Source organism: Chinchilla lanigera, unplaced genomic scaffold, assembly GCF_000276665.1.
Source record: "Chinchilla lanigera isolate Chin_1 unplaced genomic scaffold, ChiLan1.0 scaffold00004, whole genome shotgun sequence".
Lineage (NCBI taxonomy): Eukaryota > Metazoa > Chordata > Mammalia > Rodentia > Chinchillidae > Chinchilla > Chinchilla lanigera.
This window is the reverse complement of record NW_004955405.1, coordinates 31,956,553-31,973,905: the sequence shown is the minus strand read 5'-3', so window position 1 is coordinate 31,973,905 and position 17,353 is coordinate 31,956,553. Positions and strand designations below refer to the sequence as shown.

General features: G+C 44.3%; 1 protein-coding gene and 1 pseudogene across 1 annotated transcript in view; one reads left to right on the top strand and one right to left on the bottom strand.

The window, feature by feature from the left end:
• Metap2 (methionyl aminopeptidase 2) overlaps positions 1–17,353 on the bottom strand; it is a 34,252-nt gene that overhangs the window by 2,773 nt on the left and 14,126 nt on the right. The window contains exons 4-8 of the mRNA XM_005374484.2: positions 14,347–14,449; positions 6,682–6,843; positions 5,805–5,986; positions 4,757–4,851; positions 123–219 (exon numbers count right to left, since the gene is read on the bottom strand). Coding sequence (XP_005374541.1) covers positions 123–219; positions 4,757–4,851; positions 5,805–5,986; positions 6,682–6,843; positions 14,347–14,449 — 639 coding nt within the window. The remainder of the gene's footprint in view (positions 1–122; positions 220–4,756; positions 4,852–5,804; positions 5,987–6,681; positions 6,844–14,346; positions 14,450–17,353) is intronic.
• On the top strand, positions 11,138–12,855 carry LOC102004887 (annotated as a pseudogene).

Genomic DNA, 17,353 nt, shown 5'->3' with positions numbered 1-17,353 from the left:
GGGCGGGCCCTGGGTTCGACACCGAGTAGCACGGAGAGACAGCAGAGGAAGGGGGGAAAAGTGAAAGTAACCAATAGTAGTTTATACAATTAATTTCAAAGTGGCATCTGCAGGCGCCATACCTTGGTATGTCTTCCCGTCTATTTCCACTTCATAGGACTCCATAACTTCCTGGATGGCCTCACCCACATCACACAGACGGACGTCGATGCCAGCACACTAAACATAGTAAGGTAGGTTCTGTTTATCAAACTGCAAAATTTTACCATGACTTAACTTCCTAATATTTAAAAACAAAGGACAACCAGAAAAACCACTTTTACACTGTACATCCCTGTTCAAGAGACTGGGCAGATTCCAAAAAGACAGCAGAGCCGGAAGCAGCAGAAGTAAACCACGCTCTGACTGTAACAGGGTTATAATAAGGTGGTTAGTTTTTGAGAAATGCAGTCTATGAATTATGCCCTGGAGCTCCTCTCCTGACCTAGACACCAACGCACCGCGGAGTCTATGACCTAACCACACAGGGGCTCTGGGGCATGGCTCCAAACCTTCAGAACAGGGCCCACCTGTGCGGGCAGGGTTCACTTCCATCAGCGTTAGCCTCAGCATGACAGCAGCGTCCCCGCCCCTACCCCAGCCCACAGCAGGTACACGTCCCCGTGGGGACAAAAACCAAAGTGCCCAAAACACCTGGGACCTGCGCCCCATCCTCAAAAGGAGGCAGTGGCAACCACTGTAGCGCCCCCGCGTGGCCAGTGCCCTCTCCCCTCTGGCTCCATTCATTGTTGTCTTTGATCCTCTCAGGAGCCAAATATTACAGACAGGACACTCAAAACAACTACCTAGATGAGAAACTACAAAAAGGGAACACGCATGCCCAGAAATAGGTACAGGCTCAGAGAGACCTCGGGAGACCCGAAGTCTCCATCTTAGAAGGATTCTTGACAGAGACAGAAAAAACACGAAACTCACTAAACCAATAAATACCAAGAGCTGGGGAGAGGGAAGCATCGGATTTCCAGAGTCACATTAGGTTCAAACACGCAGTGTGCAAAACAATGACAAGGCATACCAGGAAACAGGAAAGAACGGCTGTTACTAAACAAGTCACTGAACAGCCGATGCATGAAGTGCACAAACATTTTAAAACAACTCTCTTGAAGACACTCAAAGAAGGAGGACGGGAAGAAAAAGGAAAAGATGCACAATAATGGAAATATCAACAAGGAGCTTGAAGAAACAACAGAAAACCTGGACCTGAATCGTGTAATAACTAAAAGATTCCCCAAAGATATTTGAAGCCAGAGATGGGCAGAGCGGAGAACCAGCCTGCTGAAAACAGGACAGAGGCCAAGTGCCAGGCCTGGGACACAGGAAGGAGAGTGAGCCTGGGGCCCGCGGGAAAGCATCAAGAGCATCAAACTGCACTGTGGGTCCCTCAGAAGGAGAAAAAAAGAGCAGAGAACAGCTGAAGAGATAAAGGCAGGATGAGACGCGAGTACCCAAGAGGCTCAGTGAACACCAGGTAAGACAAGCACCAAGCCACACTAGGACATAAAGAAAACTAGTCTAAACACTGGAAGTATTATATCTTTGGACTGAGAGTCCATGTTATTTTCTATGTAACTTGGGAAAAATGCTCCCAGTTATTTGGAAGGCTGAGGCAGGAGGATCACAAGTTAAAGGTCAGCCTGGGCAACTTGGCCACATCCCGACTCAAATAAAAACAAAAAGCAGAGAGTATGGGGCCTGGTGGTAGAATGCCCTGGGGGTCAATCCTGAGCACCACAAAAAACTTTCAAAGTCCCAGTGTCAGCGCTGGCGGTGGGGCTCAGTGGGGGAGCCCTTGCGGGGTATGAGAAGAGCAGCCCCGGACTCAGGGCCCAGCGGCACACTCAGGCAAGCAAATTCCTGTGGAATGTCTCACAGAAATAGCAGGACATATTCAAAAATTCATTGCGACTTCCTGCAAGGGACTGTGCGCTGCACAGCCTAAACAACCTTGGGGGAAAAAAACCAGAAACAGGAGTCACACTTCCTATTTTGAAGACATTTTTCCTTTTTGTTGGCAGTACTACTGGTGCTCCGACGGCTTCACACATGCTAGGCAGCACTCTCACAACTGAGCTACTTCCCCGGCCCTTTTTAAAAATCCTGAGACGGGGGCTGGGGATTTAGCTCAGCGGCAAAAGCGCCTGCCTGGCAAGCGCAAGGTCGTGAGTTCGGTTCCTGGTACCGGAGAAAAACCAAAAAAAATAAAAATCCTGAGACGGGATCTTGCCTCGAATCTCTCCCTCACCTCTCAGGTAGGTAGCTGGGATCACAGACATAGAGACTCATGCGGCAGACAGCCCACAAATGCACTCCCACACAGATGGCCAAGTGACCGTGACTGTGGCCAACCACCCAACAGGAAGAAGTCTTCAGCAAATAGTTCTGGGCAGGCTGGTTAGCTGCACCCAAAAGAGTAAAGATATGGGGGTGCTGGGGCAGGACAACTTCAAATGGGAGCCCAGCCTGAGCAATTCGGGGAGGACCTGCCACAAAAGGGGGACAGCTTAGCTCCAAGGCCCTGCATTCAATCCCTAGTACTGCAAAAGAAAAAAAAAGGAGGAGGACTCCGTGCCCCAGTAACATATGCAAAATTTAACTCAAAAAATCCATCAAGAGAGCGGGGTATGGTGGCGCACGCCTGTAATCCCACCGCTTGAAAGGCTGAGGCAGGAGGATCACTGCAAGTTTGAGGCCAGCCTAGAATACTTAGTTTGAGGCCAGCCTAGAATACTTAGTAAGACCCTGTTTCAAAAAAAGATCGAATATTTAACTGTAAGCCCTAAAGCAATGAAATACTCAGAAGCAAACACAGGGAAACAGGTTTGTCACTGCATTTGGCAGTGACTTCTTGGATATGACATCAAAGGCACTGGCATCAAAAGAAAAACAGCTAAAGTGGATTTGATAAAAATTAAAATATTTTGTACATCAAAGCACAACACCAACACAATATAAAAGCAACTCACACAGTGGGAGAAAGCCTTTGCAAATCCCGTATCTGCTAAGGACTCGTTTCCGGAATATACAGAAAACTCCCTAAGCAACACAACCCAATCCAAGAGGGCAAAGGACTGGACAGACATTTCTCCGACATGACACGAACAGCCGATAAGCATTGCTCCTTCACTGAGCACCATGGAAGTGACACAAAGACCACCACACACCCCTACGGTGGCTCCTGATAAAAACAACCAGGGATGACAAGTGCAGCAAGGCCAGGGAGACGGGGACCCTTCCCCGTGCAGAGTGAGTGGGAACAGAAAGGGACACAGCCACCGTGGGAAACAGTGTGGCAGCTGCTCCGAGTGAGAAATATAACCACATGATCAGTAATTCCACTTCCGAATATAAAACCCAAGGAATCCAAAACAGAGCGTCTTAGAGATGTGTATATGCTCATGCACACCAGCTGACTCAGCAGCTGCAACAGCAGCCCGAATGTCCACTGACAGGTGACTAGACAGTCCAAAGGGACATATATGCAGAGTGCGCGCGCGCACGCACACGCAGGTGATTCAGTCTGAAGGGAGAAAATCCTGGCGTACCTTAAGACTTTATGCTGGGCTGGGGATGTAGCTCAGTGGCACAAGTGCCTGTCTGGCAAGCGCAAGGTCCTGAGTTCGATTCCAGGTACAAAAAAAAGACATTATGCCAAGTGAAAGCAGCCGTCACAAGACAAGCTGTCCGTGTCTCCGCTAGGACTCCAGTACTCAGAATCACAGGTGGCACTGCGGTTACTGCAGGCTGGGAGGAGGGTGAGGCAGGTTACTAAACGGGTCTAATGGGTCTCACGTGTCTGTCTATCGAGCTACGGAGGCAAAAGCTGACGGCGCCCAAGAGTCAGGAATGCACTGAACGAACTGCACACTCACAAGTGGCGAAGGTAAAAAAGGAACAGAAAAACAAGCAGCTAAGGTGGCAGGTCTACGTGCAGGAATGTGGGGGGGTACTGCGCTGCACCAGGGCTTGGCTGTGTGTGTGTGTGTGTGCGTGTGTGTGTGTGTGTGTAAGAGAGAAAGAGAGAGAGAGAGAGAGAGTGTGTGTGTTTGGGGGCACTGCAGGATGTGTGAACAGGTCAATATGCAGCTGTCCGCAAAATGTGTAGGACAAAGAGTGCTGCCTACTGGGAACACAGGCCTTGGGCTGTTCCTACAGCATCACGCTGACCTACAGTATCATAGCCGCGCCTCTCATGAGGGCCACTGACAGTGGAGGGGGTGGGGCAGGCAGTGTAAGGGAAAGCTTCAGACCTGCTGCTCCATTTTGATGGGAAACTAAAACTAGTCTAGAAAATAAGTTCATTAACTAAAAATAAACAAAAACCCCAAACACACAACTTTTACAGACGAAAACATATCCAAACTTCGTTTTAATAAATATTTGTAAAGTTGAATTGTAAGAAACTTTTGGTATGCTATATATTACCATTAACTACGCAAGACCTTCAAGGCAGTACATTGAGTCGTTCACCTTAACTGTCCACAGACCTTAGAACAGACTATCAAGCAAGCACTCAAAAGACATTCAAAGAGCTGGGTGTGCACAGCTGTAATCCCAGCACCAGCAGTTGGGAAGCTCAAACCCAGCCTGGGCTACAAAGTGAGTTCAAGGATAGCCTGAAACGCATAGCAAGGTCCTGTCTCAGAAAAAAAAAAAAAAAAAAAAAAAATCAAAGGAACAGTGCTTGCAGCTCACCTACCTTTATTCCAGTATTAGTGGCATCTTTTACAGCTTTTAATAATATATCATATTTGGGATTAAAAGTGACAGTAAAAGCACAGTCAATTATCCTACCTGAAAGGAAAAAATTCATCTGTAAGTTTACTTATCATTTATAGTATTTATATTTTTTCTTTATAGCATTTATTAATCTCCAACATAAAACACTTAAAACAAAAAGAAAATGGAGAGGCAGGCATGGTGGCACACTCCTGCAACCCCAGTAATCAGGAGGCTGAGGCAGGACGAGCGTCTTCAATTTGAGGCCAGCCTCAACCACATAGCTGGATCCTGTCTCAAAAAACTGAAAGAATGATGGGCTCAAAGGAGAACAACATTCCGGGTCCCCAAACATCATGTATTATCAGAGGCAAAGAGTACAGAGTACACAGATTTCAGAATAAAACTGCTGAGTTACAAGGTTAGCAAATGTTACTCCGAGAGAGCGTCCATGCCACACTCTCCCTCCCACGCTGTGATGCACACTGATAAACAGAAACAAGATGAAAGCAAGAGAAGACAGGAAACAAGGACGAGCCACACACAGGGCAGGGGAAATGTACAGGACCACAGAGCGCTGAACACAAAGCCACATGTCCAAGTTAGGAAGCCACAGGTCAGGACTCAACACCGCAGCTTGCTTTCTTGCCTGGAAGTGAGGTGACAGGGTACTTGGGGATATAACTTTCGGGAATTTAGAAAAGCAAACATGTATATACAAGTGAAAACCTGGAAGGCTCTGGACAAATGTTTATTTAAATGTATAAGACATAGAAAACAATGACATGAATGAAGAAATACAGGCTAATTCTGTGCCTTGATACAAAAATAAACCTCAATTTCCCAACAGCCTTCCCTTTTAGTAGGATGCTTTAGAGTAAATCTGAACACAGCTCTACAGAAACATATGAAGGCATGAACAAAACTTTCAGGTTCGGTATTTACACCTCCATCTAATACATGCAAAACTGAAGATTTTATTTTTTCTGGGTGGGAGCAGAAGACAGGGATCGTTCCCACAAACTCACCGCTTATATGCGTTCCGAAGTCGATCTTACAGATGTCATCGTACTGTAACACCGTGGTGTCCCCTGCGTTGGGCGTGTAGTGAGCGGCACAGTTATTGAGAGAACACCCAGTCGGAAACGCCAGTCCCGCGTTCAAGCCGTTCTCTTTTATAAGCTTGCGAGAACAGTCCTCCAGCTTCTCACTGAAACAAAAAGGAATAGTGACTCGGTTATTTCCGCGGCCCACCTTTACACGCTGTGTAGCTCAAGTCCACCAAGTTTATAAAACCCTTAAAATCCTCAGTGACAGGAGCACTTTCTGAACACGGAACAGTTTCCTGATGCTATGAAAATACCTCATCTATAAAACATAAAGGAACAGATTCTATTAAAAATCTCTAGAAAACACAATCTACTTTCAACTAAGTTTGCCAGGAAGTTGCAACTTCAACAAATTGATTTTATTTATATTTTAAATACTGACAATCTAACAAGTCATCTTTTATAGGATTTTTCTCAAGGTGGAAACTAGAGAAACAATTTTACTGGTTTTTTTGACTGCATCATAATCACGCTGTGTGTCTAGTCTAGGCACTTCCTATAGCAACTTCTCATTCTTACAAATTGTCCCAGAGCAAAACAAGCGTCCAGACAGTCGGACCAGTTCGCCGTGCACGTGCACCTGAGTGTGCGTGTGCACAGAGCAGGTGGCCAAGATGCACACTGGGTGCCTCTTAGGGTTTCCTCATCTGAGCTACACCACAAGAGCTTGCAAGATACGTCACAATTTTTCAACTTTATTAGCAAAGTGGTCATGGAAAGCCAAATATTTCAATTGGAAAATCAGTACTAGTTTTTTTTTAATTGTTTCATGTCTTTACAAATGTAGTCTTTTTACCAGATTTCTATCATTGTCATCCCAGGCTTGATCCAACTCATAACGTATTTTCTAACTTGCCGATGTGCTTCCGCAGCTTCTCGAAAATCATTCCAAATCTCTTCGCTAGCCTGATCTAATGCTTTCTTTTCTTCACTTGTAGTTCTCCAAGCAGCTGTTCGCCTTTAGAACAGGCAGAGCATAGCATGAGTCATTTGAAAATCAGCAGAACAAACATAAAAGCTGAGGGGGATAAAAATATACCAAGCAAGATATTTTAGGTAAGAGCATATTATACATTCAGTTTTGGCATGTCAACAAAGTTTCTGAAACACCAAAAGCCACATTCTTGCAATCAACCCAAACCAAGCTAAGTCTTATTTTAGGATTCTTGAGGGAAAAACCATTTCAACTGAGATTTCACTCAGAGCAGAAAGACTAAACCCTGCCAACACAAAATGACAAAACAGGAGAGAACCTGAGAAGCCATACAAAAATCCCAGAACCAAGCAGGGAGGGGAAAAAATAGTCATCCCTGAGCTAAGAGATACTTATGAGACTTCAAAGAAGTGCCACCAAAATCAGGAGACGGGTTCTCACAGAACTACCAACCCCCACACACGCCAAGGCCCACTATGCGAAAACCTTTTATAGAAATGGGTCGAGCATCTGGGTATAACTTAAGTGTAACATCCTAAATCATCACTGGGTTATTCTAAATATTTAACATAATATGAGGGGCTGGGGATTTAGCTGAGTGGCACACCGCCTGCCTGGCAAGTGCAAGGTCGTGAGTTTGATTCCCGGATACCGGAAAAAAAAAAACAAAAAAAACCCCGTAATATGAATGCTATGAAAATAGCTGATACCCTGTTGTTTAGAGAACAAGAAAAAAATGTGTATATATTCAGTACAGATGTAATTTTTTTTTTTTTTTTTTTGGGTGCCGGGAATTGAACTCAGGGCCCTGTGCCTGCTAGACAGGCCCTGTGCCACTGAGCTACATCCCCAGCCCTACAGATACAATTTTTAAAAAAGCGTTTTTGGTCTACAATTGGTTGGATCCACAGATGCAGGGCCCAATGATACAAAGGGCTGGAAATATCAACCCAAAAACCTGACCTAGAAAATCTCCTCAAAACACATACTATTACATGTTGGTACAGAATTCCTCCAATTGCATATATACTAAAAGTAATCTTCTATTTAGGACATGGCTTGCGTATTTTAAAATTGCCAGGTTTAACAGATTTTTATGTTTAGGATCTGGAACAAAAAGTATCAACTCCCTTCAAGCAGCTATTTTCAAAACAGTAATTGCTGTAGAATGAAAATCTTCTTAAAACCTGGTGCTACTTTCACACATTCTTAGTTTGTGCTGAATATACAGTTCATAATGCAGTGATCACTAGCAAAGGAAGTGGTGCCTTTAAATGTCCTTGTGCCCAGGCCAGTGGCTCAGCAGGGCACAGCCTGCGGGAGGAGCAGGCGGCACTGGCTGTGTGACATTTTAATGCAACACAGCTGTGCTCACTCATGGACAGACTGCACTGCAAAAGCAGAGGTAATGCTCAAAGCCTAACCGCTACTGTTCCTTCATGGAAAAAACTACCCAAGGCCACTCTAAATGAGCACGCCTAAGCCAAGGTCCAAGCGCTGACTGCGCATCACGGTCCAGAGCCCACGGCCAGCACCTGTGACTCCTGCAGAGGCCCAGGAGTCCATCCTACCACAGCACTGCAGGGACTTCAGCTTTTCCGTCAATCTGCTGATACAAGCATATAACCTCACAATATCGTGCCACCAACTCCAGTCAGCTTTAACCTCCCTAACTGCTTAAAAGCTGTCCTTTACAGGGAGTATTTACAGAACATGTACATACATCCTACTTCTTGGATTTGTGAGGCAAAGGAGTATTCGGGATTGAACTCAGGGCCTTCTACCTGGGGTACATCCCCAGACAATTTTATTTTTTAATTCTGCAACGAGGTCTTGCTAAATTACTGAGTTGCCCAAGCTGGGATTACACCTTCGGTCCTCCTGCCTCAGCCTCCCAAAGCGCTAGGATCACAGGCATGTACCACCACAACCGGCCGATGCATCATTTTTATCACTGGCTGTGAAATAATGGCACAATCAAGATACAAACGTATCTAAATGTTAACTAATTTTAAACAAGGCCAGGCGTGGTGGCGCACGCCTGCAATCCCAGCACTTGGGAGGGTGAGGCAGGAGGATCGTTGCAAGTTCGAGGCCAACCTGGGCTACAAAGTGAGCTCAAGGCGAGCTTGAACTGCATAGCGAGATCCTGTCCAAAAAAAAAGACAAAAAACCCAAACACTAATTTTAAACAGCCACAATATTTATGACACCCCACAGGGAAAACTTACAAGCTAATTGTATCTGCATTCCAAAGCATTACATGGTATATTTATAAAACCTACTTTATTGTTTCTTTTTGTTTTTTTTTCCAGTACTAGGAATCAAACTCACGACCTCGTGCTTGCCAGGCAGGCGCTGTGCCGCTGAGCTAAATCTCCAGCCCCTTTATTTTATTTTAAAGAGAAAAAACCTAACAAAACAACAATGAAGACAAAAACAACACAGAAACAACAAAAATGATACATGACCTCAAAACAAAATGATAGGAATTAACAATGGTTGCTACATTACATACTGTTCTCTTCAATGAAGCTGCTCAATCCACCAGATGTAAGAATGAAAGACTGACCAAAGACAATAACAAATAATAGAACATCTTTTAAATCTGGCTCCAAAAAGCCAGTATAGTTAATTCACAGTTGATAAGAGGAAACTCTTCTTTTAGGGAACTATCAGGCACACACCTATAATCCCAGCACTTGGAGGCTGAGGCAGGAGGCTTGCCGTGAGTTCAGGGCCAGCCTGTAAGTAAATACTGAGATCCTGTCTCAAAAAAACCAAAAATTATTGAAAAAAAAAGACAAAATAAATGAACGAATAGAATGTCAAAATGACTAGTCATTCTGCTTCTAGCACATCAGAATATGAAAAAATCCCAGGACTGAGCATGTAGCTCAGTGGCAGAGCAAGGCCTACCTCAAAAAACCTAAAAACTGGGTAAGTGAAAAAAAAACAGCAGGACACTGCACAAGATGGTGATAAACTAGTAATTTTCAGAAACTATTATATAAATATAACACAATGCAGATCAGAATTCTGACAAGGGCATTCTGTGTGTGACAGAAATAACTTGTCTTACCAAGTTATCAAACTATATTATTAAGTTTCTGACATAAAACCCAAATTATATTAGCATAAGAACAGCTAAACAGGGGCTGGGGATACAGGTCAGCAGCACAGCGCCTGCCTGGCAAGCATGAGGTTGTGAGTTCGATTCCCAGTACCAAAAAAAAAAAAAAAAAAAAAAAAAAACAGATAAACATCACTGAAATAAGAATAATCTTGAAATTGACTTCATGGTATGTGAGCATGCAGTATAGGATAAAGGTGTCCATTCGACTCAGTAGGATGAATTATTTAAGGAACAATACACAGGTTATCCCATTTGCAAGAAAGTAAACTGCATTACACAAAAACCTCCAGATCATAACCTCCTAGCCGGGTGTGGTGGCACACGCCTGGAATCCTAGCACTCGGGAGGCTGAGGCAGGAGGATTGCTGTGAGTTCAAGACCAGCCTGGGCTACAGGCTACTGTGAGCTCAAGGCCAGCCTGAACTGCACAGTGAGACCCTGTCTCAAAAAGACAAAAAAAAAAAACCAAAATACAAAAATATAACCTCCTAAAGACATAATAAAGCATAAAATAAATCTAAGACTGCTATGAACCCAGAAGTATAAAATATGGACATATAATACCTTTAAAATTTTAAACCTCAGGCAACTCATTCCTATGGTGCCCCCTCCTGTCTCTTAGGAGCTATTCTTATTCCCCATTCTCCACTCCTATTCTCCAATAAATTTTCCTACCTAACCTCCAAAAATAAAAAATAAAAAAGTAAAATTTTAAAGCTCCTGGAAGAGCAAAAGATACCATAAAAAAGCCAACAATCATAACATGCTCAAAATCATCTGTAGTTTTGTTGCTTTTTTTTGTCTTTTTTTGAGACACGGTCCTGCTCTGCAGTTCAGGCTGGCATTGAGCTCACTTTGTAGCCCAGGCTGGTCTTGAACTCGCAATGATCCTCCTGCCTCAGCCTCCCTAGTGCTGAGATTACAGGTGTGCGCCACCACGCCTGGCAATCATCTGTAGTTTTAAGAACTGTAAAGTATTAATACCCTTTAATTCTACAATCTCACCTCTGGAAAATTAAAAACTACCCATATATCAATATACATAGTACATAGTTACTCACCTAGAAGTTTACTGCAGAATGGCTTACAGCGGCAAAAACTATTAGCTATAAAGTGAACGTCCATCACTTAAGAGAATGGCATTCATACTATGAGATATTCTAAGGCCATTTAACACACTGAGCTATTCTACTAAGAGCTGGAGGGACTTCTAAGAGCTGACACCGAGTGGAAAAGCAAGGAGAGGTGAGTGTGCCTATGAGTCCACTTTTAAAAACAAACAATGACCAAAACATTCCCAAAGCAAACACAGATGTACACATATGAGCCCAGAAAAATACAGAAGGCCAGCTGCTGGGGAGGGTAACATGGGTCTGGAAGGAAGGGAAAGAAGAGGGGACAAGCAAAAAAATAAACAGAAGATTACAATTTTTAAATAAATGTGGTCAATTTTAACTGAGCAACCACAGTGACAGGAGCCAAAGCAGCAGCTCACGTTGTCTCCGTCCCCCTCCCTCTCGTGTCTCTGGCTGACTTCCTGGGCCCCCTACACTCCAGTCCCGTCCCACCATGTCCCAGAAGCACAAAGACGCAAACCCTGCGGAGAAGACTGGTGAGGAGAAGCAGGACATGCAGAAGAAAGAAGGTATTCGTCCCGAGAGAGCTGAGGAGGCAAAGCTAAAAGCCAAATATCCAAGCCCAAGCCTGGAGGCTCCGACTTCCTCATGAAGAGACTCTGGAAAGGGCAAAAGTGCTTTGACTCAGGAGACTACAACATGGCCAAAGCCAAGACAAAGAAAACACAGCTGCCAAGTGCAGGGCCAGACAGGAACCTGGTGACTGGTGACTACATCCCCACCCCACAGGACCTGCCCCAGAGAAAGTCCTCCTTGTCACCAGCAAGCCTGCGGGGCAACGTGAGCCCTCTCCCCTTCCTCGCCCGCTGGACTTTTCTAGGTTGTAGCAGGGATGAAGGGCCCCTCTTGGCCTCTCAGCTTGCTAGCCAGGAAAGACTGACTCTGCTGGGGGCTGCTGAGAAGGTAATGTGGTTGAAGAGGGGCTCTGAATTCGTTTCTCTGGTTAAAGTGAGACTTCTATGCTCTCATTCAGGTAGGGCCTGGAAATAGGAAAGACGAGGACTGGATAACGCTGCAGACTCATGTTCTTTCATGAGACACTGGGGAGATACACTTTCTCCTTTTGAAAGAATATGCCCCAGAAGTGCTCAGGCTGGGCCTTGGGCATGTGTGGCAGCTACATCCCCAGGCTAAGCTGACATGGTTGCGAAAAGCAGACTGAATGAGGCGTATTTTCTGTGCTTCTAAATGTTTTGCCCCTTAGGCTTCTATTGCTCCTATTCCATTATGGCAGGTTGAAAGAACCCTCAAAAAGAACGCTGGCCGGCCTGCCTGAAGCTGCAGGGCCCCCTCAACCTCCTTTAGTTAGGAGACCTTACAGTTTGCCCTGCTGGCTAACGGTGTAGATTGGTGGACACTATTTGTGAAAATGGGCGCCTCCTCTCTCTCTTCCAGCATGCTGCTTTCGAACGTCTGTGGGGCAGCAGGGAGGAGCACTGGCTCAGGAGTCAGGACGCCTGTGTCCAGCTCCACTCAGTCTTGGCAGTACTGATGATAACCCTGGGAAAGTCAGTTAGCCTCTCCGGGTTTCTGTCTCCTCATCTTTAAGATGGAGCTAAGTATGTGTAAGATCGACCTCGATTCTAAAATCCTGTGCCTGCCAAAGAAAAACTCTATACAACTAAAAGTGAAGAAAAAATAAATAAATAAAATAAACGTGGTCATATCCTGTACTAAAAAATATACGTAATTAACGAAAAATTACATGTATCTGTGACAGGGATAGGTAAGGACAGCAGCCGAGCGTGGTGGCACATGCCTGTGACCCAGCACTCGGGAGGCTAAGGCAGGAGGGTCACTGCAAGTTCGAAACCAGCCTGGGCTACAACATGGACTCAAGGTCAGCCTGAATTGCATAGCAGAACTCTGCCTCAAAAAGACAAAAGAAAGGTAGGGATAGCAATTGATGAACTTAAAGAAAAGATGTCTATACCATAAAATTCCAGAATTTTACGGACTTATTCCCTAAGAATATCTATATTTAAGAATGGTGACAATTTAACATAAAATCCTTTTCTGTTTTAAGAAAAACATGTGACTATACAGCCCAAGAAAAGAATGCCACAGTAAAGCTCTCTCAGCCAGCTGCTGCAATGAGCAGGTGAACCAACCTTCTGTGAGCCACGCAGACCAGGCCCATCTACCCCCAGTACCTGTGGCTGCCGCGCTACCGCTCTCCTGACAGTAACAGCTGCTGGCTGCACACTCCCTAAGCATCTGCTATTCAGCTAAGTGCTTTGCATTCATCATCGTTCACGTGACTTGTCCACCTTACGGATGAGGGGATGAAAACCCACCACAAAGCTAAGCCTGAAAACCAGGACACAGACACAGGTAGTGTGCCTGGGGCCCTGCTCCCAGCTCTCACCCCATGAGCCTCTGCTAGCCAGCTGAAATGTATCCTCACAAGGCACTCCCAAGAGTCTGGTGAGGCCAGGTATGGTGGCACACGCCTATAATCCCCAGCACTCAGGAGGCTGAGGCGGGAGGACTGCTATGAGTTCAAGGCCAGCCTGGACTACACAATGAGACCTTGTCTCCAAAAAGTCAGGTGAGTTGGCTACCAAACCTGCTGAAGCCATCTGTGCTTGTTACTGTAATTATATAATTTAACACCCTTACATGAAAAGGAATTTAAGTCTCAACGAAGACAAGTATCAAAAAACTCTCTGTCAAACTAAGTCTAGGTAAGTACTATAACCGTTTTCAGGAAAAAATGTAGACATAGGCAGGTGTCAACCCTCATGTCCCCAAAACGGAAATCATAAATAATGCATTATGGGTAAGAATTATGGAGGAAAATTAGAATCCAATGTAGCTGGGCATGGTGGCACACACCTGTAATCCCTGAACTCAGGAAGCTGAGGCAGGAGGTTGTGAGTTTAAGACCAGCATGGGCTACAAAGTGAACTCAAGGCCAGCCTCAACTGCATAAGGAGACCCTGTCTCAAAAAGCAAAAAAAAAAAAGATTCCAATTCAAATCCATGCTGAAATGTTGAGATGCAAAAAGACAAGTTTAAGTTAACATTTACCTACAAAGATTTTCACTTTTTTGTAATCCCCACTTTAATACACATTTTTGATTAACCAATCTGCTACTGGTCCCAATCATTTTTAAGAGGGCTTCTACTGCATTTCCTTCACAACGAATTCTTAAGCTTTTAATAAAAAAGTAAAGTGCTGAGGAAAATCCAATCCACTTTGCAGCTAAGATCCCACTACATGGAGCCACGGCGTGCTGCCTCCGGCCTTACCCGTCTTGCGTGGGTGGGTACTCGCACTCCTGCCCCTTCGGGAACACGCCACTAGGGTACAAGTCACAGATCGGCACCGAGGGCGGGTCCGTCTGGACTTTTGCTGCAAGACACAAATGAAGCATTAATTTCTGAAGTTATATGCAAAGCACTGTCACAGCTCTTCTGGTCCTAAAGGTCATTATACACTTTGTCGTTTTAACCTCTCTGCTGCCAAGTTACAGTTAAAAACATGATACTGCACAGTGCTGGCTGCTCTGCTGAGTAACTTGCAAAGAGAAACCTCCCACTCCTCAGAATCCCACGTGCCCTGGCAGAACGCATACTTCTTACGCTTTCACCTTCATATACTATACCAGAGAGGCAACAGCACAGAGGCTGGCTCTCACAATTACAATCCAAAGAGGTAACGAGAAAATAAGCCCGACAGCAACAGAACACATCACTAACCTATTACACAGAATTAACAAAATGCACAGAAAGCTATTATTTTGAGGGGATATTAGTAAGTTAAGCGCATACACAACAGCTAAGACTTTAGTTATCCATATGCTAATTTCCAGGTACTAGAGAAGTTTCAGTACTCAGAAAACATGTTAGACACTATTCCCAAATCATATACAGGTTGAATATCCATTATCCAAAAATCCAAACCCGAAACTGTCTGAGAGCTGACTAAAGTAGAAAATGCCTGACATCATCTGGCAGTCAAAACCAAGGTGCACTAACAATAGTGTATAAAATTACTTCAAAGGCTGTTATGTGTAAAAGACAAAAGCTAGGTGTGGTGGCACACTGTAATCGCTGCCCTCAGGAGGCTGAGGCAGGATGATTGCTTTGAGTTGGAAGCCAGCCTGGGCTACATACTGAATTCAAGACCAGCCTGAACTAGCAAGACCTTGTCTCAAGTTAAAAAAAAAAAAAAAAAAAGAATTTCATGTTTAAACTTGGGTTCCACCCCCAAGATATCTCATTATGTATATGCAAACATTCCAAAATCTTAAAAAAATTCAAACCCTAAAACACTGCTGGCGCCAAGCATTTTGGGAGGGGTATGAGACCTAAAGTATCCCAAGACACTCTAAGAGGAAAGCACTTTTCAAAATACTAAGAATTAGACATATAGTTCTTCTGCAAAAGGCTGCCTTTTAGTAACAAATGTTGTGTCCCAGGAAGGCCACGACAACGCAAGAGAGTTCATTTACACAGTGGTCTACGACTTTCCATGCGGACAGCTGAGCATTTACCAACTACTGAGTTCAAGGATGTGGTTTTCTGTGGACTGTATGTAACTGGCCATATATACAGATTTTTGTCTTAAATTTTAACACATTTTGCTCTTTTTGTTCTGCAAAGGGGGAAAAAAGAGGCACATAAACAAAAATATGACCATTTATTGAGGCAAACAAGTCATTTGTCTATGGAACCATTTTCTTTTTTTTGTTTTGTTTTGTCTTTCTGAGGCAGGGTCTCCTATGCAGTTCAGGCTGGCCTTGAGCTCGCTTTGTAGCCCAGGCTGGTCTCCTGCCGAGTGCTGGGAGTACAGGCGTGGCTGGAACCATCCTTCCTCCTTCAATCCAAACACAGTATCTCAAGAGTGCCAAATGGTTCTCTTTCCATGATAACGTTTCAAGGTTTTCAAAGAAAACAGCCTGTTGCTTAAAAAAAAAAAAAAAAAAGGAATAAGAAAGAAAAGGTTTTCTATGGGCCAGTAAAAGCGGAAGCATTGTCTTCCGTCATTTCTACTACATGTTCCTAAGTGCAAACAGAATGATAAAGCCAGAACACTATAGTTATCTAACTCAGCTCCCAATCCAGGGGTCCCTTAGAGCCCTGGCGGCAGGCACCAAGCTCCTGCTGATGGAGGCCTCCACCAGCTCTCCACCTGCAACCCACCCTCTTGGGGAGCCCTGACACCACTGGCGGGCTCTTCCTGCACGGCTCTGCCTCCCGGCCACTTTCATCTAGCAGCCCTACCTTCATGCTTGGAAGCTGAAAAGAACATGTACTATGCACTGCTGCCATTCCCTCCTCTAAATGCAGACAAGCCACTTCAAGGGATACAGGCCTCACCACTTTCACCAACTGCCAAGCACTGCATTTGTCAATGTTCATGTGAAACGGTGCAGGGACAGATTCACGCTCATAGGGTAAGACTACAAACTGCTGCTTCTGCAATCCCTGCTCCTGAAACAAGACTCATTTTTTGGCTCACATTGCAACAAGGCTCGAAACTCTCAGAACACTCTCACTCTACTAATCTCATACCAGTCTCTGTAAAATGCCTGCTTGTTAACATCAGCTTCTTATCTCAGAGGTGCGGTTTTTCGAAAAAATACTGATTTTTGTCAAAGTTTTAACACATCTACAAATCTGATAAAGATACCTTCAATATTCTGCCCACAAGCTAAAATGATAAAGGACTGGAAAAGATCATTAGAGAAGAAAATCTAGACTATGTAATCACAAGTGTCGCAGCTGAAACCTGGCCTTTACCACTTACTAGCTGTGCCTCAGATAACAGCTAAATCGTGCCAAGCCTCAGGGACTCCCCAGTTATGAAGTGAATGAAGCCGGATGAAAGCTGGGATGACCTTTGAAAATTGTTATGCATTAGGTACATTTTTGTTTTGTTCTGTTCCTGTGGTGCTAGAGATCAAGCGCTCTGTGACTGAACTGTATCCTCATCTCCTGTTATTACACACTTACAAAAAAGCTCTACTGATCTATACTGCAGTTGCTTTTATTTATAATTCTCCCACTCTGTAGATGACAAAAATGAGGACAGTAAACTAACTGTCCATGGTTAAATTACTTGGTTTATCCTAGAAGGGATTTAAGGTAGGTTGCCAGGATATCAAAGACACACAAATAGAGACATACAAAATAAATTAAATGTAAAAATCAAAACGAAAAGAACATTAAAAAATAGAATCAGAAATGAGGCTAATACAAAATCACAAATTTGGCTCTAAGACTTCTAGTAGTCAATCTTAAATAAATGATC